Source organism: Solanum tuberosum, unplaced genomic scaffold (assembly GCF_000226075.1).
Source record: "Solanum tuberosum cultivar DM 1-3 516 R44 unplaced genomic scaffold, SolTub_3.0 scf00018, whole genome shotgun sequence".
Classification (NCBI taxonomy): Eukaryota; Viridiplantae; Streptophyta; class Magnoliopsida; order Solanales; family Solanaceae; genus Solanum; species Solanum tuberosum.
In genome coordinates, this window is record NW_006238944.1 from 2,789,474 (window position 1) to 2,805,206 (window position 15,733).

At 37.2% G+C, this 15,733-nt stretch overlaps 2 protein-coding genes across 5 annotated transcripts; one reads left to right on the plus strand and one right to left on the minus strand.

The window, feature by feature from the left end:
* The first annotated feature begins 497 nt into the window (after positions 1-497).
* On the plus strand, positions 498-5,351 carry LOC102588520 (violaxanthin de-epoxidase, chloroplastic). Its single transcript, XM_006340432.2, has 6 exons — positions 498-734; positions 2,263-2,570; positions 2,702-2,868; positions 4,028-4,124; positions 4,205-4,596; positions 4,691-5,351. Exons 2-6 carry the CDS (start codon positions 2,292-2,294, stop codon positions 5,190-5,192), a joined length of 1,437 nt encoding a protein of 478 aa, XP_006340494.1. The 5' UTR covers positions 498-734; positions 2,263-2,291; the 3' UTR covers positions 5,193-5,351.
* A 147-nt stretch (positions 5,352-5,498) lies between these two features.
* LOC102588836 (uncharacterized) lies at positions 5,499-15,587 on the minus strand. Of its 4 annotated transcripts, none has more exons than XM_006340433.2 (8): positions 15,296-15,587; positions 14,512-14,686; positions 13,380-13,567; positions 13,218-13,301; positions 6,884-6,991; positions 6,741-6,782; positions 6,333-6,602; positions 5,499-5,879 (listed from the first exon to the last, which is right to left on the minus strand). In XM_006340433.2, exons 3-7 carry the CDS (start codon positions 13,479-13,481, stop codon positions 6,411-6,413), a joined length of 528 nt encoding a protein of 175 aa, XP_006340495.1. In that variant the 5' UTR covers positions 13,482-13,567; positions 14,512-14,686; positions 15,296-15,587; the 3' UTR covers positions 5,499-5,879; positions 6,333-6,410. The 4 variants fall into 4 exon arrangements, 3 of the variants coding, with proteins under 3 accessions (XP_006340495.1, XP_006340496.1, XP_006340497.1); XM_006340434.2 differs by lacking the exon at positions 15,296-15,587 and adding an exon at positions 15,023-15,183; XR_001471892.1 differs by lacking the exon at positions 6,741-6,782 and having other exon boundaries at positions 13,218-13,294.
* Between the last annotated feature and the right edge of the window lie 146 nt (positions 15,588-15,733).

The following is a 15,733-nucleotide window of genomic DNA, read 5'->3' on the forward strand; positions in this document are numbered from 1 at the left end:
GGTTGGGGGCATGCTTGAGGGTAGGGACAAAATAAATTGATTTTTTCAACAAAAAAGTAATTGTAATTTGAAATTGGAAGAGAGTTTTGGAAAATGTTTTCCATAAGTTTTGAAGGGAAGTCATTTTCCTTAAATTTGAGGAAAATAAGTTGATTTGGAAAACATTTTTCCAAAAACATTTTAACCCAACCAAAACGTGAGAAAATTGGAAAACATTTTCCGGAAAATGTTTTCCTTCATACCAAACACACCCTAAGTATCAATTTAACTATAAAATATCTATTTTATCATTAATGAAATGATTTACAGTCACACAAATTTTTATCATTCATTTTAAAACAATAAGTTTTAAAAGTTTTCATTTCTTTCTTTAATTCCATGTCAAGTTAAACAACCTTACATAAAATTGGACAGAGGAAGTATATTCTAGACCCAATTTAAGTGATGCATTGACCAAAGTTGGTCAAACTAGTCACCTTTTAAAAATTTCAACACTTGTTTAACACCAAGACTTCCAAAAGGAGAAAAAGAGAGGATGTGCAGAAACAAGAAGATGTGGTGACGTTGCTAATCTAATTATCACAAAATGTCTTATCCTCCTCCATCCATTTCCCCTTCACTCAACTCTTTCACACTTAAAACACCCAAAATTCAGAAGAAAAAAAATAATACAAAAATCCACAACAACTCCTTATAACCAATGTTCAATCTCTATAGCACTCTATTTACATGAGGTCAGTTATTGGGATTTCTATTTAATTCACTTCTTCTTCATGATTCTGCATTGACAATTTGACTTTTAGCTTTGTAAATGTGCTACTCCTTTTCATTTCTTTAACTACTTCGTCTCAATTTATATGACACAGTTTTGTTTCAAAAGAATGCATCTTTCTGTAATTGGAAATAATTTATAGTCATACAAATGATCAGGAATGTTCAAAAGTATTCCTTTTTTTCTTAAAATTTGTGCCAAGTCAAACGGTGCCACATTAATTGGGATGGAGGGAGTAGTATTTAATGTTAAACTGAAGGGGAATTGAGAGAGAATTGGAGGGCTGAGTTCTTGATTGATTGTGAACTATACCCCAAAACCTTTAGTTGGAATGGAAGAATGAATGTGGGAGGTTGAAAACTGGCATGAAAGTCGGGATGAGAGGGAATAAATCAAGAGCTTGATTCTTGTAAAGATATGACACCTGAGCAGAACTCAACCTCAAAAGCTAGCTTGTGAGGAGAGGATTGCCCAAGTCCGTATAAGCAGACCACCCGTATATTCCCCAATCAATGTAGGACTTTAACTCACTCTAACAATTATGTTATGAGTAAATAGATATGTATGAAATGGATAACTTTTGGATAGTTTCAGTGAATTCTCAATGCGAATTAATTGAAGCAGAACGCTCGAAGAAGAAAAGCAAAGTGAACACATGAATTTGATTGGGGATTGGATTGGTTAAGTTAAGCCTAGTTTCAGGACAAGATTGTTGTGAATCCAACAATGTGGTTCATTATTAACCTCAAAATCCTAACAAAAATAACCTCATAAATTAACCAAATTCCCGGAGGAATTTAGATCTGTTTTTCTTGGTCTGGAACTCATCCACAGAACAGGGAAAATGAAAACCTAGTCTTTGTCGCGGGTTATATCAAAAGCTTTTGTTCCACGGAAGTTAGTCCCCTGACCTTCACCTTAGAATGATTACTCTAATCTTAGTGCAACCCCTCAGATTTTTGTAACAACCTCCAGTCTATTGGAGACTAATTAACTGATCTTTGGAGCAAGATTATAAGTGTTAGGAAATGGAATGTAGCTTTTGATTTTTTTTTATAAGTTTTCTTAAGAGGGGCGTCGGCTTCGCTGCTATTGTATTTGTTAATTATAAGCTTTTTGCAGCTACATGTAATGACAGAGTTTATTTTTCAGATGTTTCATAGGTTATAGCTACAACTTAATCATACATATTTCATCAGTGGATCAGCCTTTAATCTTGATGAGTTGAAATTTTTTCCGCATTTCAATATTTGACCTTAACTCCTACCTATGTATTATAGAATTTCAATCTACTTGTGAATGTGGCAAAATTCTTGGCTGTGAATCTGATAGTAAGATTTGATATGTACTGGCGTGCAACACATGTTCGCACACATGTAGAATATGCATCTTAGACCAATCAGCCTATTATGTGTGCATGTGTTGCATGAGTAGATATCAATCAAAAAGATTTTAAAGATAGCACAATCTGATATACTTCATTTCTATAGGTTGGAGTTGGTGGTCATCCAGTTGAATAATGGCGCTTGCCCCTCATTCAAACTTTCTGTGTGTTCATGAAACCATCAAATGTCAAGTTGGGTCAAAGCTTCACAGTCATACAAGATTTAGCTGGGGTAGGGCAGAATACTTTGGTAGTATAGTCATAGTGAAAATTTGTTCCCGAAGACAGATACCTACATACTTGCAGAAATCTCCTAGAATAAGATGTGGTTTGGATTCTAAACGTCTGCAACTATCATCACGGGGGAAACAAAATCTCTCTTCTGCACATAGTGTTAACCAGAATGTACCTAAGGTGACTTTAGATAAACTTTATTCTGTTGCTTCTCGTTTACTACTTTCCGAAGGAATGTGGGGATCTATCTCTGTCCTCTGCATCCTTTCCATCCCCTTCTTTCTCTTTGCTGACAGAAGTCCTCTATTTAGGGAAATACAATATGCCAATTTCCAGAAGATGTAGCTTTGATGGTCCGGAAGAAATGGGGTCAATTGGCCAAAACAGCAATTGTAACTCTATTCATTTTGTCAGTTGCTTCAAAGGCTGATGCTGTTGATGCACTCAAAACTTGTACTTGCTTACTGAAAGAGTGCAGGTAATTGTACAGATGTTACTTAAGTATGCCAGAATACTTCCTTATACCAATATATTTTGCTGCATAAGGATCACAGCCTTATTTCTTCTGAAAACTGATGAATCTGATAAGAAGATGGAAGTAAACTACATAGACCTTTCCTGATTGCTTTGCTATGCCTTTTCCTTAAAAAATTCTGAGATTTTTTTCTTCTATCCCATATAAAAATATATAAGAAATGTGACATTGGTTCTTGTTTGTACTCTGTGGATTGTCATCCTGGCTTAATACACCACAGCTTTAGAGAAACAAATCAAGTGGCAGATGTTCTAGCAAGGGAAGTCGCTAAAATGGATCAAGTCAACTCCTTTTTGTGCATGGAAGTTCCTCCTATGTTTGTTTCAACAAAACTGGACGCAGACAAAGAAGGAACTCTTTTTGTTAGGCTCTCTAAGCAACCTTTTGCAACTGATGTATGTAATAGTACTAATGGCAGTTTGCCCCATCCCCGAACACCACTAGTAGGCGTTCTGCAATGCCACTTCCATGTAACAATGTATTGACACATATTAACTAAGTAATATAGTCTACTCTGTTTTGAATAAAAAAAAATGTGAAATTCAGTTTTGATGGAGCTATCTTATCTTAACCTCCTCACTCTGAAAGATGTTGAGTTGACCTAAACTGTCTCTAGCTTTTTATGATCCACCTTCCATAAGTCCTCGATTCTAGTCGCTATTATCAATGAAATCAAGTTTTAAGCATGTTCAAAGTGAACCATAATCCCAACCGTAATGCTTTTCCATCTAACTCCTTTTTTATTTTGAGACTGTTGAGACTTTCTGTGTTCTAATTAGGCCAAGAGAAAAGCTGTATGAATTTGACTTATTTTCAGCAAGCTTTTTTTCAGACCATTCTCTTCCCTTCTTGTTATGGTGATCAAACTAACTGATACTGTTGTGGTGCTAGGGATGCAGGAAAGTAGTTTCTTCCAGTATTCCATTTGTTCCTGAAACTCGAAAGATAGCTTAATTTGTTTCAATGAATATGTCAAAATTTGATGAACTTGATTATCCCAAAAGAAGAGCAATGCTTTATTCATATTGATGAGTTTATATACTTTATTCCAGCATGCATGTCTGACACTCTTAGTTGACTTATTGAAGTCTTATGCTTTCAGGATAGAGCTTGCAAAGTGTATTGCAAACCCTGCATGTGCAGCTAATGTTGCCTGTCTCCAGACTTGCAACAATAGACCTGATGAAACAGAATGTCAGGTGTCTACAAACATCTTATTAAACTGAATACTGATTTGATCACATTTGTGGAATATTAATATGTTGGAATATTGGTGCAGATAAAATGTGGTGATTTGTTTGAAAATAGTGTTGTAGACGAATTCAATGAGTGTGCAGTCTCCCGGAAGAAATGTGTACCTCGTAAATCTGATGTTGGTGACTTTCCTGTACCTGATCCCAGTGTTCTCGTCCAAAAGTTTGACATGAAAGATTTTAGTGGAAAATGGTACATCACTCGCGGTTTAAATCCCACATTTGATGTTTTTGACTGTCAGTTGCATGAGTTCCATACAGAAGGAAACAAACTTGTGGGAAATCTGACTTGGAGAATAGGGACACCTGATGGAGGATTTTTCACTCGATCTGCAGTGCAAAAATTCGTGCAAGATCCAAAGTATCCCGGGATACTCTACAATCATGATAATGAGTATCTTCACTACCAAGATGACTGGTATTTCCCTTCCTACCTCATTGATATCTTGTCTCCATATTGTTTGTACTTGCATTGCAATTCACCTGAACACGCGAATTGATTTTATTTGCAGGTATATTTTGTCATCCAAAGTAGAGAACAGTCCAGAGGACTACATATTTGTGTACTATAAAGGCAGAAATGATGCATGGGATGGATATGGCGGTTCTGTACTTTATACAAGAAGCTCAGTTTTGCCTGAAAGCATTATACCTGAGTTGCAAATTGCAGCTCAAAAAGTTGGTCGTGATTTCAACACGTTCATAAAAACAGACAATACTTGTGGCCCTGAACCACCCCTTGTGGAGCGTTTGGAGAAGAAAGTGGAAGAAGGAGAGAGGACAATCATAAAAGAAGTCGAGGAAATAGAAGAAGAAGTTGAGAAGGTGAGGGAAAAAGAAGTCAGCTTATTCAGCAGACTGTTTGAAGGTTTCAAAGAGCTTCAACGAGATGAAGAAAACTTCATAAGAGAGCTCAGCAAAGAAGAAATGGATATTTTGGATGGACTTAAAATGGAAGCAACTGAAGTAGAAAAACTCTTTGGAAATGCATTACCAATAAGGAAATTAAGGTAAATATTGTTAAGAGAGTGATATTAGAAACTATCCACATACAGAATGTATAGCTTGTATTTAATTTATTTTACTTTTTTGCCTGGAATAAATTGCTCATTTATGACATAATGCTTCTCTTTCTGAGGCATAAATAATATATTTCTTCTCCTTTGAAATCCCTATCTGGTGTTCTAATATTTCAACATGCCCTCATTCTGTTTATCTTAACCATGTCTTGCATTCATTTGCTTTGTGCAGACATTGTATTACTTTTCCTCTATGCATCAATATGCTATTTACATTTCCCAGCATTCAGTAAAATCAAAAGTGAGAACTCAACAGTACATTTGAATAAGAAGTTCGATCCATTACACAACAGTTTGATCCTACTGATGTTGCTAACATCAGAGGCTTTGGTTCATTTCATTTCATTCCATACACAAACTACATAGTGCAAAAACATTTCAACATTTTGGGTTTAATAATTTAGTTATCTACATCTATACATTCCATCAACACAAAATACAAAAGGTCAACTTTCTTCACCAACCGAACATAGCTTGTGAGTCGAACAGTTTCTGCAGATATTTTGCAAAGGACCACGAAACATGGTCAGCTTGAAGAACCATCAGACAAACAGTGATCCCAGATTAACCTCAAGTTGTCTTCAAGCATTTTAAGCACCAGCTTTTCGTCAATCGTTTGCTCCTGCATTTCCGGTAAGAAAATGTAATTAAATTAATTATTTCAGCAGTCGAGGGGAAAAACAGAAAGGCTAATCAATTCAACAATGAAGAGACTGCAAGGTTTCGTTTGTGTTTCCTTAGCACATGCCAGTTATGTAACCATTCGCTAACACGGACTACTCTAAATCTGAATTATAACTTTTTAACGTAAATTCTTTGAAGACATACAAAAAGTTGGATAATTTCCGACAGAAATGAACTAGATTGGAATCAGTTTGCTCCAGCTACTCTGGATGATATTTTACCCATTTTGGAGCATGTAATCATTCAGTGGGTACAGGATACAATATTCAAATCTTATTTGTAAGAATATCATGCTATGGTTTCGTGTAACCATGCCAAATACAATCATGCACAGATGTATTACCAACAGAAATATACATAATTGTTCATTAGGAAAAGAAGGCAGGCCTACCTGCAGTTGGGATACAATCCCAGGCATTTTCAGGCTAGCTTCCTGTGCAACCTCACCAGTTGAAGATCTGAAATCAAATCAATCTGGATGTCGAAGCTTAAACCTAATTGACGAATTCCCATATGATTTTGCAGTTGTGTGCCAGACATCGATAACAGCGTATTGACTCCCTAAAGAATCCTCGCCAAAGGGCCATCTCAACCCACCCTTAACTTCTGAGTCCAAAATGGCAGAACCAATAAGATTGTTAATTCCATTGATCTCCTCATCCTAGAAAAAAAGTAGAGAGTAATCTAAATAAGAACACACTCTTAAGCTTTAGAGATAACTCTACTGGTGTCCTTTCAGTTGAGAGTGCAGAGGTCTTGATAAGAAGAGAGAAACTAAAGTGCATATAGAATGAGTTACACAGGAAAAGGTCCTTGTTCGCTGGAGTGGAGTTAAAATATGTTGCAAACAAAATTTCACTGTTACTCTCAAAGCCACGAAACATGAAAAAACAAGACAGCTCATGACTTTCAAGATATTTGATCTTCAATGCAGTAACTTACAGATAAAGCCGTAATGATTTTCTTGGTATGTAACATCAACCTCAAGTCTAAGCTTTTGCCAAGACAGCTCATGTCTGCAACCATGTTGTGTACTTGGTTCACCTCACTCTAAAAGAAAAAGCGTAGTGTCAGAAGATTGTTAAGGAAAGACAAACTGCAGGAAGTAAAGCATGCAAAAAGATACGTAAGAGGAGGTAAATATGTTTTTTTTTGATAAAGTTAACTGGTATTATAAACATAGAAGTACACCAATAGTGAACTCCTGTAGTAATTACATCAAAAGTATAGAGGGTTTACCAAAAAGAAACTAAACACCTATCTCCCTCATAAACTATCTAAGAATAGGGTGATGTCCCCCGGATCCTTGGGGATAGAATGGATACACCAAAAGTAAAAGGTCACTAAACAATTCATTTTAATGCTTTGGAAAGGGATGCTCTTGTTCTCAAAACATCTCTGATTTCTCTCACTCCATATTGTCCACCAGATGCAGGCAGGGACAATCTTCATCTCTCCTTGTGTCCTGACTGATTTCCATCTCTATTCCAACATGCTAGGACTTCTGCAGTATTTCTAGGCATGGTCCATGTGATACCTCTTCGGTTAATGAAATACTTCCATAGCTTCTCAGTCACTTTACAATGCAAAAAAAGATGGTTTATCGTCTCTGTCTCAGATTCACAAAAAAAACATCTGGAGCATAAGTCCTTTCCTCTTTTCATTAAGTTTATCCTGAGTCAGAACAGATTGTCTTGCAACAAGCCATGTGAAGTAAGCCACCTTATGTGGTATTTTCCCTTTCCAGATCATCTTCCAAGGCCACAACTCCTTTGTTTCAGTTGAAGTGTCTAGTAACTTGTAGGCTGATTTCACCTTGAACTTGCCATCTTTCTCCAGCTTCCATGTCAATTTGTCTTCCTCACAAGTGAGGTTCTTGGCTTGTTCCAAGGTATTATAGAACTGAGTCATTCTCTCCACTTCCCAGTCATTGAGGAACCTTCTAAAAATCAGGTTCCAAAACTGATCAATAATTTGTGTGGTTGCAAATGTCTGGCAGTTTTGTTTTCATTGCAGATGATTTATAATTCTCTTATTTGTGTGGGAACTAGTATTCCATTTAATTAAATTTCAACACTCTCTTTCCCCAACCCCCACTCCCCCAACCCCACCCCTTTGTTAAGCCTATGTGATACTACCATCAGATCTTAGAATATGTCCTCTGAAGTTAGATTTTTGCTGACAGTCTAAAACAGCTGCTTTATTGGCATCTTTTATCATGCATAAACCCCGGCAAAGGTCAGGATTCATCAGAGCTGCACTTAAAACGGTATATTTTTCTTACACATAATGCTGATCTTCTTTTGTTACTTTCCTTGTGCTTTGGATTTTATATCCTTTTGCTCATACACAATCGCAAACCGAAAATCCTTTTCATAAAATTTCATTAATCAGCTGGAGAGCATTGGGACCCTAGAGCAATTTTTGATGAAACACAAGAAGGATTATGTTGATTTGCACCGTACTACTGAACAAGAGAGGGATAGCATTGAGCATGATGTAAGGTTACATACTTTCATATATGTTTCCTTTCTTCTCTTTTTGTACTTATTTCCCTTTTTTCTTGTATGGATTTCAGAACAGGATGATTAGCTAGACTATCTTCTTCTTGCTGCTATGCTGATGTACATAGATATATTTTGTTATTTCTGCATGATGGTCTCTTATCAAATATATGTTGATGAAAACAAAGGGGTATTTCAGTTTGCAAATAGGATTAGGCCATATCGCAAGGGTGAGGTTGGAATCATGATTACATATTCGAGACAATTATACTGTTTTGCCTCTATTTGGTGGTGATTTGCAATTTTTTTTAAAAAGAAAATATCAATCTACTTCCAATTTAAAACAAGTTGGGACGGCTATAGGTATTTTTTATATCTATTCCTGCTATATTTGGATCCATTTTATTTTCCTCAAAATGACCAATAGGCCACATAATATATAAAAATCAAAGGAGTCAAGTAAAACAAATACAAAAATGGCCCAAACAAACCGCAACAAAAGAAAGAAAGAATCCATTTTATTTTAATACTTAAAAAGAAATCCTTTTAAGGCAAATTAGGGGTTAGCTAAATTAAATGTTCAAAAAGTCTCACACTTACCTCGACCTGGTCAAATGCAAGTCCCATCCTCCTTAGTGTGCTCCACAAAAATTCCCAGTTCAAGTGATCATAAGCTTTCTCTATGTCTAGCTTGCAAAGAATTCCTGGGACTTTGGATATGGTTCTCACATCTACACATTCATTGGCCACCAGAATGGCATCCATAATTTGCCTACCCTTTATGAAGGCCATTTGTTGTTCATCTACTAACTTTGGCATAACCCTCTTGAGTCTTTCTGTTAGGATCTTTGAGATGATTTTGTAGAAACTCCTACTTAGGCTAATTGGCCTGAAATCTTTCAATTCAGATGCTCCCACTTTCTTAGGAATCAGGGCTATAAAAGTGGCATTAAAACTTTTCTCAAAATAGCCTTGATAATGGAAATTCTGGATAGCAGCTACCACTTCCCATTAATCACTTCCCAACACTGTATGTAGAATGCCATTGAGAAACCATCTGGGCCTGGTGCCTTATCCCCTGGACATGAGAACACACTGTTTTTGATTTCCTGTTCTTCAAATTGGCCTTGCAATACAATATTATCCTCTTCATTGATCATGAATTGGAATCTAGGATTGAATTGAGGTCTCCATACTTCTGCCTCCCTGTATAGTTCCTGGTAGAATCTAATTATTCCATCTTTGATCCCAACTGGTTCAGTAACATTAGCTCCATTTATGGTCAATTTGTCAATGTTGTTGTACCTCTTGTGATAGTTTGCAATCCTATGGAAGTATTTTGAATTCCTGTCCCCTTCCTTGAGCCAAAGGTTAATCTTCCTAAAGGAAACTTCCCATTCCTCGGAAATCAAAAATCTGTCTAGTCTTGCTGCAATATCTTGTCTGTCCCCTTTCCTCCATGTGAAACTACCACCTTCCAGTGGTAAATCTTGTAGTTCCATATCCTCGATAAAATCTGAGAAATCTTCCATCGCCTTATTCAATCTCTTGCAGTTCTTCTTTTCTGATGGGTACCTTACTACATTGAAATCCCCAGACACCACCCAAGGTCCACTAAACAAACTCCTTACTGCCCCCAATTCTCCCCATACTTCTTCTCTTTCGTCTCTACTGTTTGGAGCATAGACACTAGATAGATGCCATTCAAAAACCTGAGTTTTCCCTGTGAACTTACATGTGATACAGTAAGCCCCTACTTCACAAACTTCACCCTCCCAGATACTGCTATCCCATAAGATAATGATGCCCCCTCTTGTTCCACGTGCCTCTAATTGTGCATATTTGACCCTCCTATTTGCCCTAATCTCTTTTACCACCCCACTTATGTCTCCATTAATTTTTGATTCCTGACAGTCTAAGAGGCTATGGAATAGTTGCCTCAAAATAAGGGGTTATATATGATTTTACATTTATAGACAACTTTACAGATTTGTTTATGGATCTTTGAGAATTTATTTTAATTTCCCTGAGATCGTGGAGAAGACATGTCCAGTCCAATGAATTTCAATCCCTTATCTCTCGACTCGGAAGGGCACCAACGGTCGTGTTATCATACAAGATAGCTGAGATAAGAAAAAGTTCCTCGGACGAGGAAAGAAGGGGCTTTTGATCGAGATGGGTAGAAGAAGCACTGCAAAAACTGTGGGAATTAGGAACTAACTTCGTTCTATTGCCTAGTGTCTGAGCTAACATTAAGGAATAGGCGGGATGCTTAAGAAAAAAGAAAGTGTGTTTTCAGGTAGCTATGGAATTGCTGCTAGTAGACTGAAAGGCTATTCCCTCCCTAACCCTAAGGTAACCGCTACGCAACTCATTTCCTGGGCAAGCGGGGGAATCGAATCAACCCGAAATGGGCTTTGCGCGATTTGCAACAATACACATCTGCCCTCCAATTATTCATCATGTTTTTTATCAGTAGCCTCTTCCTTGGATCATTGAGGCCCCTTACATTCCATAAAACTATGTTAACTTTCATTTAAAACATCTATGAAACAACCCCCCTACTTCTTGTACCATAGCTCACGAAGTTACTAGCTGGTTCCAGATTCTTGAGTTCTCTTGGGATCTTTTCTGTTGGAGTCGTAGGAACTATGGCTCCAGCCATCTTCTCAATTGCTTCCCTCTTGCCATCAATTTTCATGAATAGATTCAGAGCTGCTTCTTCACATCCAATAAAGTGCACCCCAAATTCTTTGCTAAGCCTGATAATATTCTGTTGGATCCATGAAGGAATTTCGTTCTCTGCTGCTATACCAATGTCCTGCTCTTCTGAATTTAGTGGTATGATATCTTCAATTATACCTTCCCCATCTCCCTTATGTTCCAGTAACATATTGTTTCCTGTTTGTGTTTCTGTGGTTGTTCTTTCCTCTGTATGAATGATCGACATATCGTCGTCGTCCCTTATATCTGTTAGAAATTCGAAATTCTCATCTCTGTCTCCATGGAATAGATGGACTGGATCGCCTTCCCTGTCTGGTGCCGCTAAATTCTTGTAATTTGCTTGTATTTCATCGAGCAAAGGCTCTGAGGCCCAATCTGAAATATTGGCCTGCTTTTCATTTAAGTTACAATCTTGTTGGGCCAGTGGGTCCAGGCCCAACTCTTTTCCTTTCAGCTGCTTAATATCACGTGCCCTGTTAATAGATTCAAAATCTTTTGTGCTTCCCACGTGAAAGTTCCTGTCACCAGCTGGCAGAGGCGTGGATTTCGAAGTTTCACCCTTCTGCAATAACCATTGGTTTGAAGATTGGGTCCTCCTATCTCCTCCGATATCGCAGGCACTCTCTCCGGCGAAAAACCTTGTAGGTGTTTCGTCCCATACTTGTATGATATACTCAATACCTTCAAAAGCTATCTTCACCTCCTTCGGAATGGAATTTCCGTTGGCTTTGACGAGTATTCTTGCCCACTTTAGGTGATTGCGAAGATCTGTTTCCTCCTCTGTTTCACCCAGCCACCGCAGAAGTCCCCCACTGCTTTAAATACATTCTGAGACCACAAATGTAAAGGGAGGCCCACTAATCTGATCCACGACTGGCTTATGGCAACCCTAGATTGAATTGCACCAACAGTCGGCGACCACCATTGCAGCCAAATTCCTTGATTCTTCCACAACCATCTTCCTCTAAGAACATGCTCGGCCGCATTTATGGACGTAAACTCGAAGAGAAAGCAGTTGTTTCCCATCTCGTAAACGTTAAGGCCGTGGGCTTGGTTCCAATTTTTGCTTGCCCATCTACGAACTTCCGACAGTCTTGCCCATCTACGAACGTCCGACAGGGTGGCCATCTCAGATCCATTTGTTGGAAAGCTGCCAACAAGGCTCTTGCCTAAGAGCTCGTTTCGAGGTTGATTGAGGCCACCATTTACGAGGATGGTGTCCCCTCTCTCCTTTATGACTGCACTATTGATCTCTCTGGACGACCATCTGCTCCTCCTCACCGTCTCTGCATATGGAATCTCTTCATCCACCATTTTGTAATTCTGATTGACTGTCTTATTTGTTTTGTAATGAATGAACTTTTCAATTTTGGTGGCCAGATCCCACCAACCAGCATTGAATGAGATTTCTGGGACTATTAATACTGCTCTGCTCTTGCCTTGAATGCTGATAATGCTTATATATCTTCCTTTGTTGTTAAAGTTCCTTGCACAGAATAAGTGTGAAACATGCTCCTGTCTTCTCCATCTTCTAACATTGTTCCTTTCACCTTTGACGCTTCCTTAAGGATCGAACAGATCCATTCCATCGATTTCTGGCTAAAGCTAGCTCTGCTCATCATGATCCTTCCTCTCTCAGTCCAGTCATACCACATCTCTGCTCGTGATTCATCTCTAGCTATGTCATAAGACTTGAATCCCATTGCGAAGAAAATCATATCTTCATCCATTGATTAGAAGAAAAGGAAAATAGGTTAGAAGAAAAAGAAAGAAAAAGAAAAATTATGCCGGTTTGAAAGAAAGAAAGAGGAGAGAATTCCGGTGACAAAAGGTCACCGGAGGGGAGTTCTGATCTCCTAGATTAGGAGAGAGAAGATTTTGGGGACATGTGCCTAGGAGAAAACATTTTCCATCTTAAATGTGTAGTTGAGGAGGTAAATATGTTCATGACAACAATTACAATTAATGGTGTTCTGCTAAAGTTGAAAAATAAAGAGTTAATTGGGCATCTTGCAAGTTCATCAAGAAGCGGGAAACTGAGAACTAACCTTATTGAGCTGAATTTTCCCCTGATCCTTGATCACCGTACATTTGCAGGCGGCAGTTGAATCAGAGCGCAAGTTGTCTGAAAGCTACAAAGCACAATGGATAGAACTAAAAGAACCAATGCATAAAGAGGAAGACATTTGTTAGAAACATGAAAATATTACCTTGACGTAGTATAATTCCTTTTCCTCCACATATTCTAAGCCAAGTTTCTCAACTGCAAGATTTCCTATATATTCCATATATGATATATGAAAGAGGAACATTCGTATAGAAAGATTTTTTCATTTGCCTCAATGTAGTTTCACCCAATGGGTTACTTTTCAGGGATTCTTGACTATTTGCAGAAATCCTACATCACAGAGAATTTGAGGAGGATTACATGTTGAAACATGCATTGGATTTAATAGACTCAACAAAGTACTGCTTCAGACACAGCAAAAGAAGTAACACTATAAAATCTCGGAGAAAAGTTGAGAATTGTATGCCAACGTAAAAGTAAGTTTGCAACTTAAAGAAATTCTAGTTTTAGATAAGTCTGAATCAGCCTTACAAGACAAAAAAATGAGTACTACAATAAAATGGATTTGAATACAGCTGATATACGGAGGATATAATGCTTTCCAACTAGATCGAAATTGATGCATAGCTGGTTGATTTAAAGTAGCAAATTGCAGAGACCACAATTGTGAGGAATGAAGGCTACAATACTACAACTTTGACGAACGAAAAAAGAAAAAGTAAAAATGCAAATTATTCTAATTCAGAGGCCGAGTTCTTGGGCGTAATCTTTACACCACTCTTTTGTTTGATTCTATATGCCAGTTTATGCGAAATTAGAAAACACAACGTGCCCATTAATATAGTAGTCCTTTTATGATCTTTGAATTTTGATAAAGTCCTCTTGTAATGTTTTGATTAGCACTTAGCAGTATTTGTAAGGACTACAAGGCAAAACAAAATGATAAAGGAAACAACTTTCAATGAGTTTGTTAGGAAAATAAAGTAGCATTGACGTCTTCAATAGGGTTTTACAAACCTCCTTAATGACAAACATTGAGAAGAGACTACCCAACTAATGAATATCTTTGTTACTTGGTTATAGGGAATGTATGACACGGGGTGCAAAAGAGAACAGACACCCTATGTTTTCCAGGGGGGTTTCGGTTGTTAAATGGTCCCTATATTTTTCAAACAAATTAAAAGGACACAATGGTGTTAGTTTTCACAAGGGCACAAAAGACTACAAGGATTCCTAATATGACAAGCTTAATATGAGAAATGAACAATACTAACCCATGAAAGAGAATTTTTCCAAAACAAGCAACCAGAGTTGGCTTTAACTCTTCCATATTAGATCCCTTCATTTCACATTTCACATGTTGAAATGACAAAAGTAAGTCCTTCATCACACTTTAAGCCACCAAAAGCCATGGCTCATCCATAAGCTCATTTGTTCCTTCACTGCAACCTAAAAAAGTATATATATTGTTTAGTAAAGATCTCAGAAACAGACAAAGGATTTTACAGATGCATACCTCCTTGTTTCAAACCTTGATCTACCAAAATAGAAAATCCAGCAGAAAACAAAGATTTAACAGATTATTCCTTCCACCATACATATATGTACTAATCTTAAATCAGAGATTTAACTGATAAAGTTTTTAAAGCATAACATAAATTTGTCATCCATCTCATTCAATTTCGTCTCTCTTTGCAATTAATCTCTCTTTCCCATTTCTTCTAGTATTTGCAGTTGTGACTATTTACTCGTGTAATCGCTACATTAAAATAAAAAGAAAGACACCTCAATCATAGCAGAAAAAGAGGCAGCACATTCACATGATTTTCCCAAAATATGAAGATAGCCAAAACTCATCCACATCGAAGTTGTTAGTGACATTCAAAAAGTTCCACTGCATCCACCTACACCAGCAAATGACTAACCGAAAAAAAAAAAAAAACCTCTGCGTACAACTACTAAAGCATAAAAGTTCAAACACTTACAGCAGCATTTATCAAATACATCAGAAGCAAAACAACACATATAAACCAGAAAGGAGTTTAATGTTAGTAGTACCTTGCATAAGGACCAAAGAAATAGGGTTTTCGCCTGATTTCGGTCCATAGAAACAGGGGTGAACCCACGTATAGAGGTTTGGGTGCTCGAGCACCCATTAACCCAGATGGAAATTTATATATGTATATAGAAAATACTGAAAAATTGGTATATAATATATGCCAGCACCCATTGAACAAAATGCTTCACGGGTGCTTTGGTTCTAGAGTTGATTTCAAAGATCACAAATGCCCTTTGTGAGGGTTCAAATTTCAGTAACACCCCTCTATTTTTTGTTGAAAAAAACAAACTGTAACTTCTTCACAGTTTTTCGACTCTTCTTTATATATTATATATAATTATATATATATATATATATATATATATATTTTCACCTCGACTTTTTCCTTATATTTTTTTTTATTGTTTTTCAAGTTTTCATTTATTTTTAACTTCATA

Excerpts from the sequence above, each read along its gene's own strand:
- LOC102588520 (XM_006340432.2), top strand. The coding sequence starts at position 2,292 with ATGGCGCTTGCCCCTCATTCAAACTTTCTGTGTGTTCATGAAACCATC. Across the intron at positions 4,125-4,204 it reads CTGATGAAACAGAATGTCAG|ATAAAATGTGGTGATTTGTT; the intron begins GTGTCTACAAAC and ends ATATTGGTGCAG. Across the intron at positions 4,597-4,690 it reads CTTCACTACCAAGATGACTG|GTATATTTTGTCATCCAAAG; the intron begins GTATTTCCCTTC and ends TTTTATTTGCAG.
- LOC102588836 (XM_006340433.2), bottom strand. The coding sequence starts at position 13,481 with ATGTTCCTCTTTCATATATCATATATGGAATATATAGGAAATCTTGCA. Across the intron at positions 13,302-13,379 it reads AGGAATTATACTACGTCAAG|CTTTCAGACAACTTGCGCTC; the intron begins GTAATATTTTCA and ends TGTGCTTTGTAG. Across the intron at positions 6,783-6,883 it reads AAATCATTACGGCTTTATCT|CATATTTTAACTCCACTCCA; the intron begins GTAAGTTACTGC and ends TTTTGTTTGCAA.